Source organism: Mandrillus leucophaeus, unplaced genomic scaffold (genome assembly GCF_000951045.1).
Source record: "Mandrillus leucophaeus isolate KB7577 unplaced genomic scaffold, Mleu.le_1.0 Scaffold334, whole genome shotgun sequence".
Taxonomy (NCBI): Eukaryota; Metazoa; Chordata; class Mammalia; order Primates; family Cercopithecidae; genus Mandrillus; species Mandrillus leucophaeus.
Window position 1 is genome coordinate 3,059,380 of NW_012103521.1, and position 21,101 is coordinate 3,080,480.

General features: G+C 32.5%; 1 protein-coding gene across 1 annotated transcript in view; it reads right to left on the minus strand.

The window, feature by feature from the left end:
• Window positions 1-16,941: 16,941 nt before the first annotated feature.
• The window catches only part of METTL25 (methyltransferase like 25), a 113,829-nt gene continuing 109,669 nt past the window's right edge, over window positions 16,942-21,101 (minus strand). Inside the window, exons 10-12 of the mRNA XM_011988662.1 lie at window positions 19,459-19,533; window positions 18,823-18,894; window positions 16,942-17,244 (exon numbers count right to left, since the gene is read on the minus strand). Of these exons, the coding sequence (XP_011844052.1) occupies window positions 17,152-17,244; window positions 18,823-18,894; window positions 19,459-19,533 (240 nt within the window). The 3' untranslated portion in view covers window positions 16,942-17,151. The remainder of the gene's footprint in view (window positions 17,245-18,822; window positions 18,895-19,458; window positions 19,534-21,101) is intronic.

Below are 21,101 nucleotides of genomic sequence, written 5' to 3' on the forward strand. Positions count from 1 at the left end.
AGTTGACATTATTATTATAATCCATCATGCCATTTGGAGTTTAAAGAACCTTTTAAAAATTGAGTAGTTGCCAAGGACACTGTGTATGAATGGTATGTATGTGTATAAGAGGAATATAAAATTGGAGTCACCTCTAAAATTTTTAAAACAGATCTGGCCACTCAAGAAGACTCCTTCAGAGAAGGCTGCTCAGTTGCCAGCACACTTGAGAATAGTGAATCTGGAATTATGTTAACATACTGGAACTTTCCATGGAGTCTGAAATGGTGAAACAGCAATTTAAATTGTAGACTTTCAAAACTGTCAAAAAAAATTGATGATGTACTCCTGCTTGCCAGGAAGGGGCTTATGCAACACCTTTGGGTTGCATATAAGAGGCCAATAAAAATGGAAATTCTGAGGGGAATTCCATGAAATCTGTAACTGAAGTGGTCCCATTCTTCTATTGCTGTCAAGCTGGCCATTTTGACATCTATTAACTAATATAGGTAAGTGGTGTACTTTTTTTTATTATGACATTTAAAATTGAGCTTCTGTGTCTGTTCATGGTTTCACTTAATCTATATGCTTTTTGCATTTACTAGATTAGAGGTGGATCCTTTGGGGCAGAGAAAACAGTTTGCAACACAGATTAAGTTATAGGGTGTTTAAAAAATTATAGTATACGGGGTACATAGAAAATGCTATGTATGTGTTTGGTTACTGGTCATTTGTGCATTTTGGGTAATATTTTTGAATTAAGTTTATTGGCACATTTATATAGAAGACTTCATTTATCTGAATAAATTTCTGTCAAATCATTAGTAGATTGCTTGTCTATGTTTTCTGGTATTTTTATGTACAAATATCTAAGCAGTAGAATATTCAAAGCTTGCATTTCATTGTCATGAAGCTCTCCTTGAATCCTGTGTTTAACCATCAATAATTTCCCAATCTGGCAGCTGTTATGAAGAACAATGTAATTACATATTTTAAATATATATATTTTAAAATGGAAAATTTCTGGGAATATATGCTCTGAGACAGGAAATAATTGAAGAAAGGGAATAATGCTTTAAGCTCAAGGCATTCACAGCAGTCTTAGCATTCAACAGCAAGAAATCAGAAACAACCTAGAGATCTAACAATAAAATTATGGTAAATAGTGTATGTCTCATTAGGATGGAGTCTTAAAAATAATTATCATGAGGGTGATGTAGAATCATAAGAAAATGCTTTTTATATAATATTAAGTAAAAGATGCAGAATATTAAATGATATGTTCATTATTAAGGCAAATATAAATAATGAATACATTTGAATCAAATGAAAAATATGTATACTTGTGGTGGGACTATGAGTATTTTAAATATATTTTCTTCATTCTTTCAACAAAAAGAGAAAAAACAACAGCTTAAAGTGGCATGACCATATTATTCAAGAACCAATTTCCTTACTCATTTTTCATGGATTTGTAAAAATGACAGCTTGTATGTTAAGGCAATTTGAGCTTTGGACCAGTAACCTGACTTCTTTGCCTCAGTGAATTCACTGTATCCTGATTTTCTTAAAATTCTGTGTAAATTCCAATGCCAATTGCTTTGCTACCTTTATTAATGTAAAAAGAACCTATGGGTGAAAAGACAGCCATAATCAAGAGAAACAGAAAAAGCACAGAATTTGGTGTGCAGAGTCTACCAAAAAATTATAAAGACTTTTTAAAGAGCTATGTTTTTAAAACTGCAATATATATTTATAGAAGCTAGAGTTTTTGATATATAGATAATATAAAATTTTTTTAATTAATTTTTTTAAATGACAGATGAAATTGTGTGTATTTACTGCATGCAACATGATGATTTAAAGTATATAAAGATTGTAAAGTGACTAAATACAGCAAATTAAAATATGCATTATGTCACATAGGTGTCCATTTTTGTGGAACGAACACCTAAATCCACTGTCAGCATTTTTCAAGAATACAGTATCATGTTAATTATATATCTCTTAAACATATTACACTTGACTTGTGCAATAGATGTCTTAAGCTTATAACTCCTACCTTTCTGAATTTTTGTGTCCTTTGACCAACATCTCCCCAACCAGTCTGCTGTCCCCACCAACCACCCCAACCCTGGTAGCCACCACTGTACTTTCTACTCCTATGAGATCAGTCTTTTTAAGATTCCACCTACGGAAGAAACCACGTGGTGTTTTTTTTTTGTATCTGTCTTATTTCACTTAACATAATGTCCTCCAGGCTCATCCATGTTGTTGCAAATGATTAACTTTTTCATGGCCGAATAGTATTCCATTATGTGTATTTACCACATTTTCTTTATTCATTCATCCATTGATGGACACTTAGGTTGATTCTATATCTTGGTTATTGTGGAAAGTGCTGGAATAAACATGGAAGTGCAGATATCTCTTCAACACACTGATTTCTATTCCTTAGGATATATACCCAGTAGTGGGATAGTTGGATCATATGGTTGTTCTACTTTTAATTTTTTTGAGAAAACTCCGTATTGCTTTTCATAATGGCTGTACTAATTTACATTTCTGCTCACTGTGAGAGTTCCTTTTTTCCACATCCTACTTGATACTTGTTATCATTTTTAATAACCTTTCTAATAGGTGTAAGGTAATATCTCATTGTGGTTTTGATTTGTATTTCCATGATAATATGTGAAGTTGAGCATTTTTTCATATACCTCTTGACTATTTGTATGTTTTCTTTTAAGAAAACATCTACTTAGGTCCTTTGCCCACTTTTATATTGGGTTATTTGTTTTCTTGTTATTAAATTGAACTCTTTAGTTAATCCTTTATCAAAAGGATAGTCTGCAAATTTCTGTACGTGGTCTCTTCACTCTGTTGATTGTTTCCTTTACTGTGCAGAAGCTTTTTACTGTGACATTTCCATGTGTCTATTTTTGCTTTTATTACCTCTTGAGATCATATCCAAATTATCATTGGGCAGACCAATGTCATGGAGCTTTCGCCTCACATTTTCTTCTATTAGTTTCATAGATTTGGATCTTACATTTAAGTATCTAACCCATTTTCAGTTGATTTCTATATATAATGTGAGATAAGGGTCTAATTTCATTCTTTTGCATGTAAATATCCAATTTCCCCAGCACCATTTATTAAAGAAACTGTCCTTTCCTTATTCGGTGTTCTTTGCAACTTTGTTGAATATAGGTTGGCTGTAAATGTGCAGATTTATTTCTGGGCTTTGTTTTCTGTTCCATTGGTCTGTGTGTCTATTTTTATGCAGCACCATGATGTTTCGGTTACTGTAGCTTTGTAGTATATTTTGAAGTTGGGTTGTATATTGCCTCTTGTTTATGCATTTCTCTTAGGCTTATATGATCCCATGTATTTTATTTTACTTGTAATGCCTTTTTCATTTCTGAGCTTGTTTATTTGAGTTTTCTCTCTTTTTACTAAGTCTAGCCAAAGGATTGTTGATTTTATTTATCTTCTTCTTTTAATTCAAGATACTTTTTGGCTCTACAGGGTTTCTTGTGGTTCCATAGACATTGTAGGATTGCTATTCTCTATTTCTGTGGAAATGTCATTGGCATTGTAACAGAGATTGCCTTAAATCTGTAGGACGCTTTGGGTAGTATGGGTATATTAACAATATTAATTCTACTCATCCATGAACACAGAGTATCTTTCCATTAATGTGTGTCTCCTTCAATTTATTTCATCAATGGCTTATGCTTTTTAGTGTAAGGGTCTTTTACCTCCTTGGTTACATTTATTCTCAAGTATTTGATTTTATTTTGCATCTATTGTAAATGGGATTGTTTTCTGGATTTCTTCATCATATAGTTCTAATTATATAGAAATAATACTGATTTTTGTATGTTAATTTTGTATACCACAACTTTATTGAATTTATTTTATTTGTTCTAATAGTTTTTTTTGCAGAGTCTTTAGCGTTTTCTATATATAAGATCATGCTGTCTGGAAAGTGGGATAATTTAACTTCTTCCTTTCCAATTTATATGCCTTTTATTTATTTTTCTCTTGACTAATTGCTTTGGGTGGGACCTCCAGTATTATAATAAATCGAAGTGTTGAGAGTGAACATCCTTGTCTTGTTTTGGATCTTAGAAAAAAGCTTTCAATTTTTTTCCACTGAATATGTTAGTTGTGAATTTGTCATACACAACCTTTATTGTATTGATGTACATTCCTTTTATACCTAATTTTGAGAGTTTTTATGATTAAAGGGTGTTGAATTTTGTCAAATGTCTTATCCGCATCTATTAAAACGATTGTATGGATTTTGTCCTTTGTTCTGTTAATGTGATGTATCACATTTATTAATTTACATATATGGAATGATCCTTGCACCCCTGGGATACATACCACTTGATCATGATGAATGATCTTTTTAATGTGATGTTGAATTTTGTTTGCTAGCACTTTGTTGAGGATTTTTTGCATCTATATTCATTAGAGATATTGATTTCTAGTTTTCCTTTTTATAGTGTCCTTGCCTGGCTTTGGTATCAGAGTGATACTGGCCTTGTAAAACAAGTTTGAAAGCATTCCTTCCCCTTGATTGTTTTTTCCAAGAAATTGAGAAGGATTTTATTAATTCTTCTTCATATGTTTGATAGAATTCAGCCGTGAAACCATCACATTCTGGAATTTCTTTGATGGGAGACTTCTTACTGATTGAATCTCCTTACTCATGATTACCCTATTTATATTTTTTATTTCTTCATAATTCAGTCTTGGCAGTTGTATGTGAAAAGGAACTTATGCATTTCTCTTAGGTTTATATGATCCCATGTATTTTATTTCACTTGTAATGCCTTTTTCATTTCTGAGCTTTTTTATTTGAGTCTTCTCTCTTTTTACTAAGTCTAGCCAAAGGATTGTTGATTTTATTTATCTTCTGAACTCTTAGTTTCATTGATATTTTCTACTGTTTTTCTAGTTTCTATTGCATTTATTTCTGCTCTGATCTTTATTATTTTCTTCCTTTTACTAATTTTGGACTTAGTTTGTTCTTGTTTTTCTAGTATATTGAGGTATCAAATTAGGTTATTTATTTGACATATTTCTATTAATGTAGGACTTTGTCACTATAAACTACCCTTGTAGAAATTTTGCTGCATCCCATAAGTTTTGGTATGTTGTGTTTCAATTTTCATTTGTCTCAAGGCATTTTTAAAAAAAATCCCTTTTGATTTCTTTTTTAACTCACTGATTATTCAAGATTATTTAATAAATATTTACTATTAAATTAAACTTTGATTATTTGATTTCCACATATTTGTGGATTTTCTGAGGTTCCTCCTTTACTAATTCTAGTTTTATACCATTGTGGTCAGAAAAGATACTTGATATGATTTCAATTCCTTTGTAACTTAACATATGCACTATCCTGGAGAATGTTCCGTGTATGATTGGGAAGAATGTATATTCTGCACCTCTTGGAAAGAATGTTCTGTATATGTCTGTTAGATTCACTTGATCTAAAGTGCAGTTTAAGTCCAATATCCCCTTATTCATTCTATGTCTGGATGACCCATTCATTGCTGAAAGTGAGGTAATGAAGTCCCCCGCTATTTTTTGTGCTGTGGTCTCTCTTTTCAGATGTATTAATATTTGCTTTATATACTTCAGTGTCCTGATGTTAGGTTTATATATATTTACAAATTGTTATATCTTCTTGCTGAATTGACTCATATCATTGTATAATTACTTTCTTTGTCACTTTTTAGTTTTGGACATAAAGTCTACATTTTTGATATAAGTATAGCTACTTCTGCTATATTATGGTTTCATTTGCATGGGATATCTTTTTCACTTTTGGGCTATGTGTGTTCTTTTAGATAAAGTATGTCTAAAGGCAGTGTATACTTGAGTCTTTTTTTTTTTTTAATCTATTTAGCCCCTCTATGTCTTCTGATTGGAGAATTTAGTTCATTTATATTCAAAGTAATTACTGATAGGTAAGGACTTACTACTAGGAGTTTGTTAATTGTTTTCTATTTGTTTTGCAGAGGCTTTGTTCCTTACTTCCTTTCATGTTACCTTACTTTGTAGTTAAGTAGTGTTCTCTAGTGGTATGTTCTGATTCCGTTTTACTTTCTGTGTATCTACTATAAGTTTTTTTGCTTTATGGGGTAACATGAGACTTACCAAAAAATCTTATGACTATGAAAGGTTATTTTAAGCTAACAACTTAACTTTGATCACAAAATACCTCTACATTTTTACCCCTCTCTCCGCCACCCATTTTGAAGTTTTAATGTCAAAATTTATATCTTTTCAGATTGTATATTCAGCATCCTTTTCATTTAGCTTGAAGAACTCACTTCAGTATTTCCTCTAAGACAGATCTGTGGTAACACACTCCCTCAGCTTTTGTTTTTCTAGGAAAGTCTTTATCTCACCTTCATTCCTGAAGGACAGCTTTGCTAGGTACTCTTGGTTCAGTTTTTTGTATTGTCCCTTTGGCACTTTGAATATATCATCGTACTTTGTCATGGCCTATAATGTTTCTGCTGAGAAGTCTGTTGATAGGCATATTGGAACTCCCTTATATGTTACTCATTTCTTTTCTCTTGATACTCTTTTTGTCTTTGATTTTTGATAGTGTGGATATGTCTTGTGGTAGTCTTATTTGGATTGGATCTGATTGGAGACTTTTGGTCTCCCAGTACCTGGATGTTTACATCTTTCTCTAGGTTTGGAAAGTGTTCCACTACTATGTCTCTAAATAAGCTTTCTACCCCATTTATCTTTTCTTCTGCTTTTATACTTCTATGACTTGAAGCTTGGCTCTTTTGGGGTTGTTTACAAGTTCCGTTAAGTTTTCTTCATTCCCTTTTCTTTAAATATGTAAAACTGTCTTTATTTGGAAACAACATGACCATGTGTATAGAACGGCCCATGAAATCTATCATTATGCTTTAGAAAAAACAAAACCCTAGAGGGAATGAATAAAAGAAAGTATTACTGCTCTTTCCCTAGGTGTAAATGAATGTTTTGATATTAATGATCTATAACACTAATTTAATAATTAGTTTATTGTTCTGAGGGTGGATATAAGTGTAAAATCACCTAGTACAGTGTCCAGCTCATAGATGTTCAATGAAGTTTTGTTGGGATTGAAAATGTTACTTGATCCGAAACACACGCACACACACCAATTGTTGAAAAGCTGTAGAGACTGAGTCTCCTGTTTCCTGTCTTTCAGAGGTGGCATTTTTGTTTTGGTCCCAACAAACAGCTATCCTATACACCTTATTAATTTACATTTTATAGAGAAGTTAGAATCTAAAAATCAGGACATACATTAAATGTGTATATGATGGGACTTCATTAGTCTACTATAATCTTCAGAAGTTCTACAACGACAGTATATTTACCTAACTTTAAACAAAGCTTAAGGGACTTAATTTTTTTTAATAATAAAAGAAAGTTAAGGAAATTTATGTTGATTTACCCTTACTTTGTTAAAGTTAGAAGCCAAGTTATTAATAGCAACAATATTAATTATTCTGCAAGCATTTACTACCAATGTATTAGAATGAAAACACATTGCCAATAACCACATTAAAAAAGTAGATATCAAAACTGTGCTAGACATCTAAAAGTATGAATCATATTTTTAAGAACTTCAAACCTGACTGGGCGCGGTGGCTTACGCCTGCAATCCCAGCACTTTGGAAGGCCGAGGCGGGTGGATCACCTGAGGTCAGGAGTTCTAGACCAGCCTGGCCAACATGGTGAAAGCCCATCTCTACTAAACATACAAAAATTAGCCAGGTGTGGTGGCAGGTGCTTGTAATGCCAGCTACTCAGGTTGGGGGGGCCCGGGCCAGAGAATTGCTTGAACCCGGGAGGCGGAGGCTGCAGTGAGCCAAGATCACAGCATTGCACTCCAGCCTGGAGGACAAGAGTGAGACTTCGTCTCAAAGAAAAAAAAAAAAAAAGACCTGTTTATCTGAAGCTAAACAACTGTGCTTGCTATTAATGAGACAAAAGTTACCTGTGAAATAATTTATCTTGCAAAAGCCTTCAGTTCTTAAACTCTAAGTACTGATCCTCAAAATCTTTAAAAATCATTCTTTAGTACAGTATAACATGCTGTTAACGATGGCTTCCTAAACTTTCTAAATTAAGTATAAGCTAATAATGTGAATGCAAATGTGGACTCTTTAAGGCATTACTTGTATACACAGAACAATGTCTAACATCCTACAACATTAAAACTGAACCGTCCTCTGATTTCTATTTTATTTTTTAGTTCAATCCTTTTAAGTTAGTTTAAGTGGAAGTAGAGCAATAATACTTTTTTCTTTATGATTTAAAGTCTGCTTCTTTTTCCTTTATTCAGTGGTCTACCTACACAGAAGTATATTATCTACTAAAATTAGAAATATTCGGAAGCCACCAAAACACTAAATATGTCTGTTGTTATAATCCAGTGGTATCTGGAATTGTTTTATCTTGCTCTTGAGAGACACTATTTGAATATACTTTGCTTGATCGAAAAACCACCATTCAGATGAAGTGTTTTTCTTATAAAAGTTGAAGCAATATTAGAAGATTTTGCCTTTCCTGAGAAGGCAGCTAAATCACAATATATGTGCAGTTACTTCAACATCATCTGATGCACACAAAATCCCATGTTGACCAAATGGAAGGCAATGTGGTATATTTTAGGCTGGAACTTGCATAATTTCTCTATTTTTCTAAAATTGACTATGTTCGATCATAACTTAATGCAAGGTAAGGGCTTTTCCTCCCATGAGATTTAAATACATGCTACTTTGTTCTATGCTGACATGTGTTAACTCTTTTTTGCTGGATTGTGCATCTGAAAATTCTAATGAAAACAATATATTTTTTTTAAAAAGGCCTTCCAATGACAAAATATTTGCAAACTGAATAAGGCAAACTACTGAAATAAATACATCAATAAATTACGATATACATATAGCCAGTAGCCAAGTACAAGCCATCCACGAAGGTGTGGGAGCTTGGAGTTCCTTTGGTCACAGGTTAACCACAGCACATATTTCACATAGTAGATTATTTCTTAAACAGTCCTTCTCCATGAAAATAAGCCACTGTACTGAGCACACTGAAAAACAACATGAAGGAAACTATGAGTAATGCACCATACTCACAGTTGGCAACAGAAGTGAACAGTACTAGGACATAGTTCATTGTAAAAGATTGTGTGTTCATGTAGCAACTTATTTTTTTCTCTTCTCAAAGTCATTATCTAAACCTTAGCTCTTCCATATACCTCTCATATATGTTTCAATGTCTAGATTATAAACTCTTGAAATTAGGAACTGTCAAAGTTCTAAAATCTTTCTCCCCACCTTTAGTGTCTAGCATGGTCTTAGTCACAGGGCAGCTAACTAAGAGATGGTAATCAATTAAATTACATGCAACATCAACAAAGTACTATCATTGAAAGTACCTAATAAAGAATTAATTGCAGATTCAATTAAACAGTCATGTTATTTGTGATTTATTTTCCTTCTTGAGGTAGTTTTGCTATATTGCATTTCTTTTAGAAATGTTTTCCATTTCATACAAATTTATACATCTACCATCATAGGGTTGCTCTAATTTCTGTAGGATCTATAGTGATGTTCTCTTTTCAATTCCTGATATTGGTTAAATGTTCTATTAAAAAAAAAAAGTGTAAGTTTTGACAGAGTTGTTTCAATTTTGTTAGTTATCTAAGAAGTGATTTTTGAATGCATTCATCACCCCTGATGTATTTTTCTTTCATTATAATCAAATCCTTATAATCAAATTCTTTTCTTTCATTATAATCAAATTCATTACAATCAAAGTACATGTCAGTACTTTTGTCATATTTGTGGCCTAAGTAGTACTATAATTATAGCATGACTTTAGCTCAGAATATTGGTTTTCATGCATAATTTTCCACTATGTTTCCATTCAATTATTTTCATTATTATTCACTTCAAAATATTTTGTGATGTCTACTGTGATTTCCTTTACTCCCAAATTATTTCACTGTACGATTTTAAAATTCAAAGCAAATGAAGATTTTCTACTCATTTTAAAGCATTGTTTTTTCAGCTTCAATACATTGTGATCAAAGATTATACTGTATGTCAATCTTTGAAATTTATTGAAATTGGTTTTAAAGCCCAGCCCATAGTTAAATTCCTAAAAGTTCCATATGTGCTTAAAAAAATTATGTAATCTGTACTGATTGGGTACAGTGTACTGTATTGGTCCATTAGGCTAGTTTTACTTATTTCATTGTTCAAATCTTATATCCTTATAATTTTGTTTGCTTTTTCCATACAATAGATAGGAACATAAAGATACTTCTGGAATGACTGCAGATTTATCTATTTCCCCTTGTAGTTGTGTTAATGTTTGCTTCATATATTTTGAGATTATGTTAACTGAATATGTTAACTAAATTTAGAATTATTATATCTTCCTGAAAAATTGAAACTGTTTTCATTACAAAGGCTGTCTCTTTAAGAGTTGATTAAAGGGGAGAAGGCCTGCAACAGTTTGTAATCAGGACTAGGGCTGTGAGGGCTGCCCTGACCAGATGGCACTGTCAAGCCAGATGGTCCCATGCACCAGAGAGGACTCCAATGTTCAAGGACCTTTGATGTGTGGGGCTTAGAACAGGGGGCCCTGCTTGCCTACATGTAAGTGTGATAATGATTCTCTGTCTCTCAAGAAAAAAAAAAAAAGGCCATAAAAGACAAAAATAAACAGAACAGGCAGTACATATAGAAAGCAAATAATAGAATGGCAGACTTAAATTCACATATATCAGCAATTCTACTGAGTGTAAATCAAATCCTTCAGTTAAAACACAAAGACTGACCTGCAAAACTAAGGTCCAACAATATGCTGTTTAGACAAGACATATATAAAACATGTAAGTACAAAAAATTCAAAATTAATAGAAAGGAAAAAGGCATATTTGCAAATGTTCATGAAAAGGAAGTTACATCAAAATCAAAGTAGGTTTTAATATTTTAATTAATATTGGACAAAAGTATCCTTTTTTGTATTTCTTTTTAAAAATAATTTCAACTTTTGTTTTAGATTCACATTATAATTAGATTCATTATAATGTACAGATTTGTTACATGGGTTTAATGCCTAACACTGAGGTTTGGAGTGTGAGTGAGCCTGTCACCAAGGTAATGAGCATAGTATCCAATAGGTAGTTTTTCAGCCCCCGCCCCCACCCTTTCTCACCCCTCTTGTAGTCCCCAGTGTCTGTGGTTCCCATCTTTATGTCATGCATATCCAATGTTTAGCTCCCACTTATAAGAACATGTGGTATTTGGTTTTCTGTTCCTGCATTCATTTGCTTAGGATAATGGCCTCTGGTTTTATCCATGCTGCTGCAAAGGACATGATTTTATTCTTTTTTATGGCTGTGTAGTATTTCACGGTGTTTTATGTACCAAATTTTCCTTATGCAATCCACCATTGATGGGCACCGAAGTTGATTCCATGTCTCTACTATTATGAATAATATTATGATGAACATATGAGTACAGCTGTCCTTTTGGTAGAACAATTTACTTTCCTTTGGGTATATACCCAGTAATGGGATTGCTGGGTCAAATGGTAGTTCCAAGTTCTTTGAGAAATTTCCAAACTGCATTCCATAGTGGTTAAACTAACTTAAAGTCCCACCAGCAATGTATAAATGTTCTCTTTTTTTCTGTATCCTCACAAGCATCTGCTACTTTTTGACTTTTTAGTAATAGCCATTCTGACTGGTGTGAGATGGTATTTAATTGTGGCTTTGATGTACATTTCTCTGAGGATCAGTTATGTTGAGCATTTTAAAATATGTTGGTTGGCCCCTTGTAAATCTTTTGAAAAGTGTCCATTCATGTGCTTTGCCCACTTTTTATATGGTTGTTTGCTTTTTGCTTGTTGCATTACGTTCCTTATAGATTTTGGAGATTAGACCTTTGTCAGATGCATAGTTTGCAAATATTTTCTACCATTCTGTAGGCTGCCTGTTTATTGATAGTTTCTTTTGTTGTGCAGAAGCAGTTAAGTGCAGTTAGGTTCCACCCATCAAATTTTTTGTTGAAATTGCTTTTGAGGGCATAGTCATTCTTTCCCCAAACCAAAGTCTAGAATGGTATTTCCCGGGTTTTCTTATAGTATTCTTATAATTTGACGTCTTATATTTAAATATTTAATCCATTTTGAGTTCATTTTTATGGTGAAAATTAGGGGTCTAGTCTCATTCTTCTGCATATGGTTAGCCAGTTATCCCAGCACTACTTATTGAATATGGAGTCTTTTCCTCATTGCTTGTTTTTGACCACTTTCTCAAAGATCAGATAGTTATTGGTGTGTGGCTTTATTTCTGATTCTCTATTCTGTTCCATTGGTCTATGTGTCTGTTTTTGAACTGGTATCATGCTCTTTTGGCGATTGTACCTTATAGTATAGTTTGAAGTCAGGTAGTGTGATGACTCTGGTTTTGTTCCTTTTGCTTTGTCTATTCAGGTCCCCTTTTTGGTTCCACATAAATTTTAGAATACATTTTTCTAATCCTGTGAAAAATGACATTGGTCATTTCACAAGGATAACATTGAATCTGTCGACAGCTTTGGGCAGTACAGCTTTTTTAATGATATTGATTCTTCCCATCCATGAGCATGGGATGTTTTTCCATTTGTTTGTCATCTACGATTTCTTTCTTACAAACGATTTGTTTGTAGTTCTCCTTGTAGTGATATTTTATTTCCTTGGTTAGACGTATTCCTAGGCGTTTTTAATTTATTTATTTAGGTGCCTATTGTAAATGGGATTGCCCTCTTGATTTGGCTGTCAGTCAGCTTGAACATTTTTGGTGTACAGAAATGCTACGGATTTTTGTACACTGATTATGTACACTGAAACTTTCCTGAAGTCGTTTATCAGTTATAGGCACCTTTTTGCATATCATATCATATCATCAGTGAACACAGCTAACTTGACTTGTTCTTTTCCTATTTGGATACCTTTTCTTTCTTTCTCTTGACTGATTGCTCTTGCCAAGCCTTTCAATACTGTTTTCAACAGGAGTGGTGAAAGTGGCCATCCTTGTCTTGTTCCTGTTCTTAGGGGAATGTTTCCAGCATTTGACCATTCAGTATGATGTTGGCTGTGCAATTTCGCTTTTAAATGTGAAGAATTCTTGAGCTTTTAAATGGGGATACGAAAAATCCATTTGTAAGTTGTTTAGTTAGAATTTATAACACTTTTCTTATGAAATCGATGTTATAAATATGGTTAAGTTCACATTTTAGTCTCTCTAGAAAATTTAGCAAACACAACTATTTTATACTATGCATTATGTAGAATTAAGTGCTTTACATTGAGAACTGTAAACATCTGCATCAGCATGACAGAGATACTAGGTTTAAGAACTGAAATCACCTGTGTTAACATGATTTATTTATTTTTTTTTTACAGGAAAACTTTGCATAGGAATAAGACTGTACCTCAATAAATAATTTCATTGCTTCAGAAAATCCCTATACATTAATTTATCTCAATCCTTTCCACTTCTCAAAGAATTCATGTATCAAGCAACAATTTACTTATCAACACTTGCTTCGAGACCCTTCAAGACCCTATGCTAATCCTAATCTCTTATGTCATAAACTTTTTCAAATCCCAGTTTGTTCTCTACCTTTGGGCCCAGACCTCCAAATCCTATAAATATCTTCCCCTAATCTCCCCCTTCAGATGCACTGTGAAGACTGTCAAGGCAATGGCCTCTTTTACTGCAGTGAGTTATAAAAAAACTTAGTTTTACTTCATTAGCAGCTTGTTTTGGAGGCATTTTCAGGTAGTTCAATAACATAGTCACACACTTAATCTTCCTAACAACCTTAAGTGTGAGTTCTATTCTTATGCTCTTTTTACAGATAAGAAAACTGGGGCACACTAAACAGTTAAGTGACTTACTCAATGATACAAAACAATTTAGCTCACATGAGTCAAAACTATACTACTAATATTACTGAGTCCCTGTTCCCTTTAGCTACTCCTCTGAAGACACCCTTAAGAATCCTATATCTTGAACTCTTCAGTTCTGATCTTGACTATTGTAACTATTGTAATTAATACTTTTATTGTTTACCTTTCTCACTGGACTATAGGCTCTTTGAAGACAGTGGCATATTGTTTGTCTCCATACTGTCAATGCCTAGCGTAATCTCTGACAAATGGTAGACATTCAATAAATGTTTATAAAATGAAAGTAAATAAAACCCCATTTTACAAATAAGGCTGCAAGATGTTAAGCACTGTCATGATTTAGTTCACTCAGAATTTAATTGTCAGAATTTGTGCTCATGCCCAGGCACCACATTCTTTGGCTAAACTGTAAACTAGTTCTCAAAGTGCAGTTTTTATAAAATGAGAGTCTACAACCATTGCAAAGGGATTCATGTGTACAAAGCTGCAGTCTTAAATACTCTGTTTCTTTGCTTTCTGTAGAAAGAAATTCTACATCTCAGTGTGATGAATGCAGGTTATCTCATGTTGATTTGATGCTTGCGTCACACATTTAACTGATTAATAAAAATGGAAACCATTAATGGATACATGTAATTTCTGACAATTGTTTAAAACATAGGGAAATTATTATCAAGTTGCCTTGCTAATGAAACTGTTGTAATTTACTTTTTTTTTTTTTTGTGACGGAATTTCACTCTTGTCGCACAGGCTGGAGTGCAATGATGCGATCTCGGCTCACTGCAACCTTCGCCTCCTCAGTTCGGGTGATTCTCCTGCCTCAGACTCCCGAGCACCTGGGATTATAGGCATGTGCCAGCATGCCGGGCTAATTTTGTATTGTTAGTAGAGACGGGGTTTCACCATGTTGGTCAGGCTTGTCTGGAACTCCTGACCTTAGGTGATCTGCCCGCGTCGGTCTCCCAAAGTGCTGGGATTACAGGCATGAGCCACCGCACCCGACCTGTTGTAATTTACTTCTCTATACTAAAAGGTGTTTTACATATATAAAGTATTTTTCTTTATTATAATGAGAAATAGATGTTATAAAAATATTTGGATACCAGGAAAGGATTTTAAATTTTAATACAGAAAGTAAAATTATAAAAGAAAAAAGTTGGCTTAAAAGGTTTTATGCTCCTGAAATAGTTACTCTTATAGTCAACAATATGAGCAAATCACAGCATGCTGAACCAAGAAGGCTATTTAGAAGAATGCAATTGACGAATTGAAACTGAGAAGGATTCTTAGGCAGTCAGTATGAATATCACAAATGAACTCATGGTCTGGTTCTTTTCTTTTTTTCTGTTTTCTATCATTGCCATTGACTGCTAAAACCATTCAGAGGAAGGTTAATGGGAAAACTTTATATTGAATAAATAAAACAACTGAAGCTGCTGATCAATCTTAGTATCACTAACTATGGAACAGCCAAACAAGACGTGTCTCCTGATGTGATGCAATAGAAAGTACATAACACTAACTATGAAGTATTTTTGCCAAAAGAAAAAATAAACACACATAATAACTCTCATGAGTTTCTAGATATAACAGCTTTTAGGAACTACTTGGGATGGGTGTATTAAATGGCTCTCTGAGGGTATAATCTGATAAATATAGAAATTTATCCTAGAGAATCTATCTGTATTTTATAGGATAAATTACCTGGTTTCTTAAATAAATAAACATGATATGAAGTTTTAAAAAATGGAGGGGAAACACTTATATATTTAAAACAACCTGAGACACATCAAGCAAATGCAAATGTGTTAAATTTGTTTAGATTCTGAATTGAAGAAACTGATATAAAGACTTTTTCAGCCAATTGCAGATATGTGAATGGGACAATTATAGATGTTATTTTGAAAAAACAAAACAAAACAAAACCCCATTACTATTAGAAATAATATACTGCCTGGAATTTGCTTTAAAATTCTCCAGCTAGGTATGTGTGGATGGGTGTGCATGTTCACGTTTATGTGTGTATAGGTGAAACAAAATTGGTAAAATGTTGATAATTATTGCACTTTGTGATGAGTACGTGGGGATTCCTTATACTCTACTCTCCACTTCTAGATATGTTTGAAATTTTGCAGGAAAAAAGCTCAAAAATGGCTTATTTTCTAAGTATTGTACTATCTGTACAAAGAACCTGATTATCCATATATATATATATATATATATACACATCTAGATGTGTATAAGAGACAGTTACAATACAAATACATATAATTATTCTTCTTAATTGTGGAACAATGCCAACATTTAAAAAAGCAGTTTTTGCTTTGGAAAATTTTATAAAATCTCTCTAGTTGAGGATCAAGGAAGCTTTATCCCAGCTGTTCATCTCTTTGGTATGCATTAGAATCCTCAAGTTTTCTGCTAACGAAAGGAACTTGTTTCACAATGGGCAGAGTGTTGGCCTCATTGCATTGACTCTTGGTTTACTCAGATTGGCTTTTACAGAGCATAAGGTAGTTATATTAAGTGCCAACTCATCACTTTATTTTAGCAAGATGAATTGCCTCAAGAATCCCTAAAGAGAATATCTTACTTATAAGATACAACTTTCTTTAAGGGAATTATCCCATGTACTTAGATTAAAACCCAGTGTAAAATGTGCTTTAAATGAGGCACTTTTAAATTTCTGACCTTGTTCCTGGGTATTTCTTCCCTGTAAGTGCAGAATTTTCCCCTCCTGGTAAAACAGAAAAACTCTTCTAAAATGTGGAAGAAATTGCAAATGATCTTCAGCACCAGGTACCTTTACCTCTTATCGGTATTTAATTCAATAAATCAAAACGTGATTTGTAGCAAATATAAGGGGTCTTAAATATTGAACAGGAATTAAGACATAGATTACAATGTTCTACTGATGTACTAACTCAGGAATGTAGGTCAACCGTTTTATATTATTATCACAGGTTCTTATTTTATTAATGCATGCTTTGACAATGGAAAAAGGGATTATAACCTTCTATTGTTAGTCATTATTTTATTATTTAAAATATATAGCAATCATTTAAACATTTTTATATAACAGGACATACATGTTTAGAAAAGCAATCTCAGCAACAGGTCTCATAGAGAAATACATCTAATAATTTGCTTCAATGGAAATCATTGCTGCTTCTTCAGAGCAATAACAGCGTAACATCTGGGAGATTTCACAGGATCAAACAACTTCACAAGAGCAGACCACACAATATCTTCCTGCAAATTGATAAGTGATTTAGAAATACAACCATTTGTTGAAGAAAAAAATGAGAGATGAGTCGGATTATATATTGTAATATAAAAAATACATAAAAACAAAGAAATCTACCATGTGTTCTCTTCTGTGAAGGTGCTTCACAGAAAATTCTTATTCTTTGTTAAAATTAACATTCACAATTACACCTTCAAGAAAATTTATGCTGAGGAAACAAGGATGTACATAGAGAGTGAACTCCAAGTTTATTCTTTGCTACGGCTGTGAAAAACTGGAAGTGGCCAATCACAAATGAATATTAGTTAAATACATTATTTTATGATTAAATGTTCACTTTCTAGTACATTTAATATGGTGGGAAATTCTGAATAAAATAAAATAAATTAGATGTAAAACTGCATTTATAATTTTATTGTAAATTTAATTAAAGTACAAATAATGTGCACGTATATATATATACATATATATACATAACCACATATATTTGAGAGATTCCTTAAATGTATTAAAAATTTAATAGTTGGAGCTATTAAATAAAAGGTAGGATTATGACTACTCTTAATTTTCTTTATTATATACCCTGTATTTTAAATTTTTTAACATAAATGTGCATTATTTTATAAGATATTGATTGAAATATTAAATATAACATTTCTATAATTTCTATAATTTCATAACAACCTATTAATCTTTGTGCATATTGTTTTGCTTACCTCTTGTACATAGGTCATTGGAGATTGTTTTGAAAAGGGATGTGAGAATCTAGTAAAATAGGTACTGATTTTATCACCCACTAACTTAGGAACCAAAGCTTTCCTGTGATTTGAAGTTAGCTGGCAGCTTGGGAAAGTACATCATTATTTACATATTTAAAAATTGCCTTTCTCCATAAAAATACAATATCCATTTGTTCCAATCAGCATTTGTTCCAATTATCAAAATAGGAAAGTAAAGCTTCCCATAAGACAAAATAAAACTGTTAAAGAGTCTACAGCAGAAACACTCGGTGAATCCATGAATGGGTTTAATTTAAAAAGTTCACGAAACTGTTTTGACCATAGCTCATAGTAGAATCTGCAAAAAATATTTTCCTTAAAGACAACCCAAAAGACAGTATTTTTGTCATTTACCATAGACAAATTGTGAAAAAACAGAAGGAATCTTCCTTGATCAGAAAGAAGTTTCTATTCTGCAGAATCCATATGGCCAACACTCCAAAAGTGAATTAAAAGACAAATTCGTACAAAATGAAATGTATATACAATATCTTTTATGTCAGGCCTTTATTAATTTCAGCTATACAATATTTCATATATAGTGGTTTATGTTCACTGCCTATGTATAGTAATTACCATACAATTAAAAGAATGTAAACTTTATTATAGCAGCCTTGCTGAAAACATCTGTTGTACATATGTTTATATGTTTAAAAAGAGATGGAATGAACATTTAAACTATGAAAATGTAATGAGAAAAATTTTCTTACTAGTTTTATGTGACTCTTATCCTAGATATAAGTGGCTCTATATTACTGTATTTAATAAAATATTTGTTATGTATTTTAAAATAACATAATTTACCTGCTCTTTCAGGTAACAAAGTCGATCCAGAAGAATCAAAGTCTCTATACAGGGAGCCAGAACAACTTTCAACTATAATAAAAAAATTAGATAGGTAGGTTGGTGGTACTTAAAAAAAGAAAAGACTAGTTTATTTCCTTAAACCTATGTTTAAGTAAATGCATCTACAGAAGTTTATATAGGCTGAATCTCCAATACCCATGCACAACTTCAGAAAATGAATATTTCAGAGATCAAAAGTTTTTCTTTAATAATAGGAAAAGAATGTCCTTTAAGTGACTGTGAGGTAGACTCCAACAAGCAATCATACGTGATAGAAAGCTTTTAAAGGGGTACTAAGAATGAAATTCATTAAAAGGAATGCTTGTGAAATAACTGCATTGGGACCAATATGTGTTCAAAGAACTCTGAAACTTTTTGTGCATTTATAATACTTTTTAAAGAGAAATCTACCATGTGTTCTCTTTATTACATTACTGACACCTAATATAGTCCTGAAATAGGAAATGATCCAAAACAGTTTTTCTACAGTAAGAGAAAAACACCATAGATTGCTTGGCCCACAATAAAATTTAACAGGACCCTATTCAAGTCTAGCAATATATCCAATTCAATATGCTTAACTCTGAGATTTACCATATTAAAAGCTTCCAGCTCATTCATTCGAGGCTTATACTTCTCGTAGTAGTTCATTATAATTTTTTCTGGCAGCTTCAAGATAAAAAACAACAATAAATTTAACAATAGTTTAAAAATATTTTTCCTTGTCAAACATATCCTAAAGTAAAATCAACATGACATCAATTTAATACAACTTAGGTGTCTGAAGAACTTGCTCTAAGGATATTCATGAAGCAAGTCAAGATAACTCTAAATTACTTAAAACTTTTACACTGATAGAGGTTATGCAGCACATCATAGATAAAACCACCAGTAACATTCCATTAATATTGTTTAATTTCAACAACTAATAAGGAAATGTTTACTTTCATTTGTTATTATGCTTCGGGCATACAGGAGGAGCTCAAACATTTTTTGACTAAAATTAAATTTTACAACACTCTATCTAAAACAAGACATCTTTGAGCAAAATTCAAAGGCGAGAGAAACACAATGGCATATGTTCACACTTAAGGTAGTTTCTTCTAACATCCACTTGACAAGTCCATCAGAGAGAATTACTTTTCTTTCTTTTTCTTTTTTTTCTAAAACAAATACGTATAGTATGTTGAACTCTTGTATTCAGCAGGCCACTCTCTAGTTCAATTGTGCTTTTGCTACTGCTAGATGAGCTTTGTTACTGAGTCAATTGTATTTATTTCTAAACTTGCTATGCCAGTTACATTATTGTCATAACATACAGGTTGAGTATCCTTAATCCAAAATCTGAAATGCTCCAAAATCTGAAGCTTTTTGAGTGACAACATGACTTTCAAAGGAAATGATCACTGGAGCACTTCAGATTTCGAATTTTTCAGATTAGGGATGCTCAAATGGTAAGTATATAAGGTAAACATTTAAAAAAAAAATCTGAAATCTGAAACACTTCTGGTCCCAAGCGTTTTAGGTAAGGAATACTCAGCCTATCACGTAAATAAGTATTACATAACAAATGAAATATGAAAGCAGCAGGAAAAATTGATTCTATAAGTTGAATGCCTTTGTGAAAGGCCTGATAAAGCAGAGTTACCAAAAGAAATTGTCAATTAGATGTGGTCAGCACAAATGAAAGGCTGGATAAAACGAGTGAAAATCTGAAAAGACTTGTAGTCAGGTTTATTTGCAAATGGTTAAATAAATTTATTATTTTTTCAAATTCCTTTTTTTTTTTTAACTATTGTACTAAATTTCTTTTGAATTTAAAAAACTATAAAGGGTAGTAGAAAGTAAGGCTTTGTCTCATTCAATTTCTTGTGAAGCCTTCCAGAAAAACTCTCCCCCTTTGTACAGAACCCATGCAGATTACACACTCCCCATCCTTTTCAAAAGTTTGCCATTTTGTGAATCAAATAAGTCCCTGCTGGAGCAAACTTTTGCAGAAGAATATGTTGGACTAAACCCAGGCCTGAACTTCAAGGCAGCAAAAACTCTCATCTCACAAAATTGTGTGTGTTGAATTACACTCTTTAGTTCTCTCCTCTATCATCTGAAGATCAGCAGTTGTAAGGTAACTCAGAACTCATAATCTTTCCTAACTTGCTCCCTAAAAACGTATTTCTTCAATATGATTTTTTGGGTGCTCCATTTTCTTTGTTTTCTTTAGTGCTAAATTGGGAAGC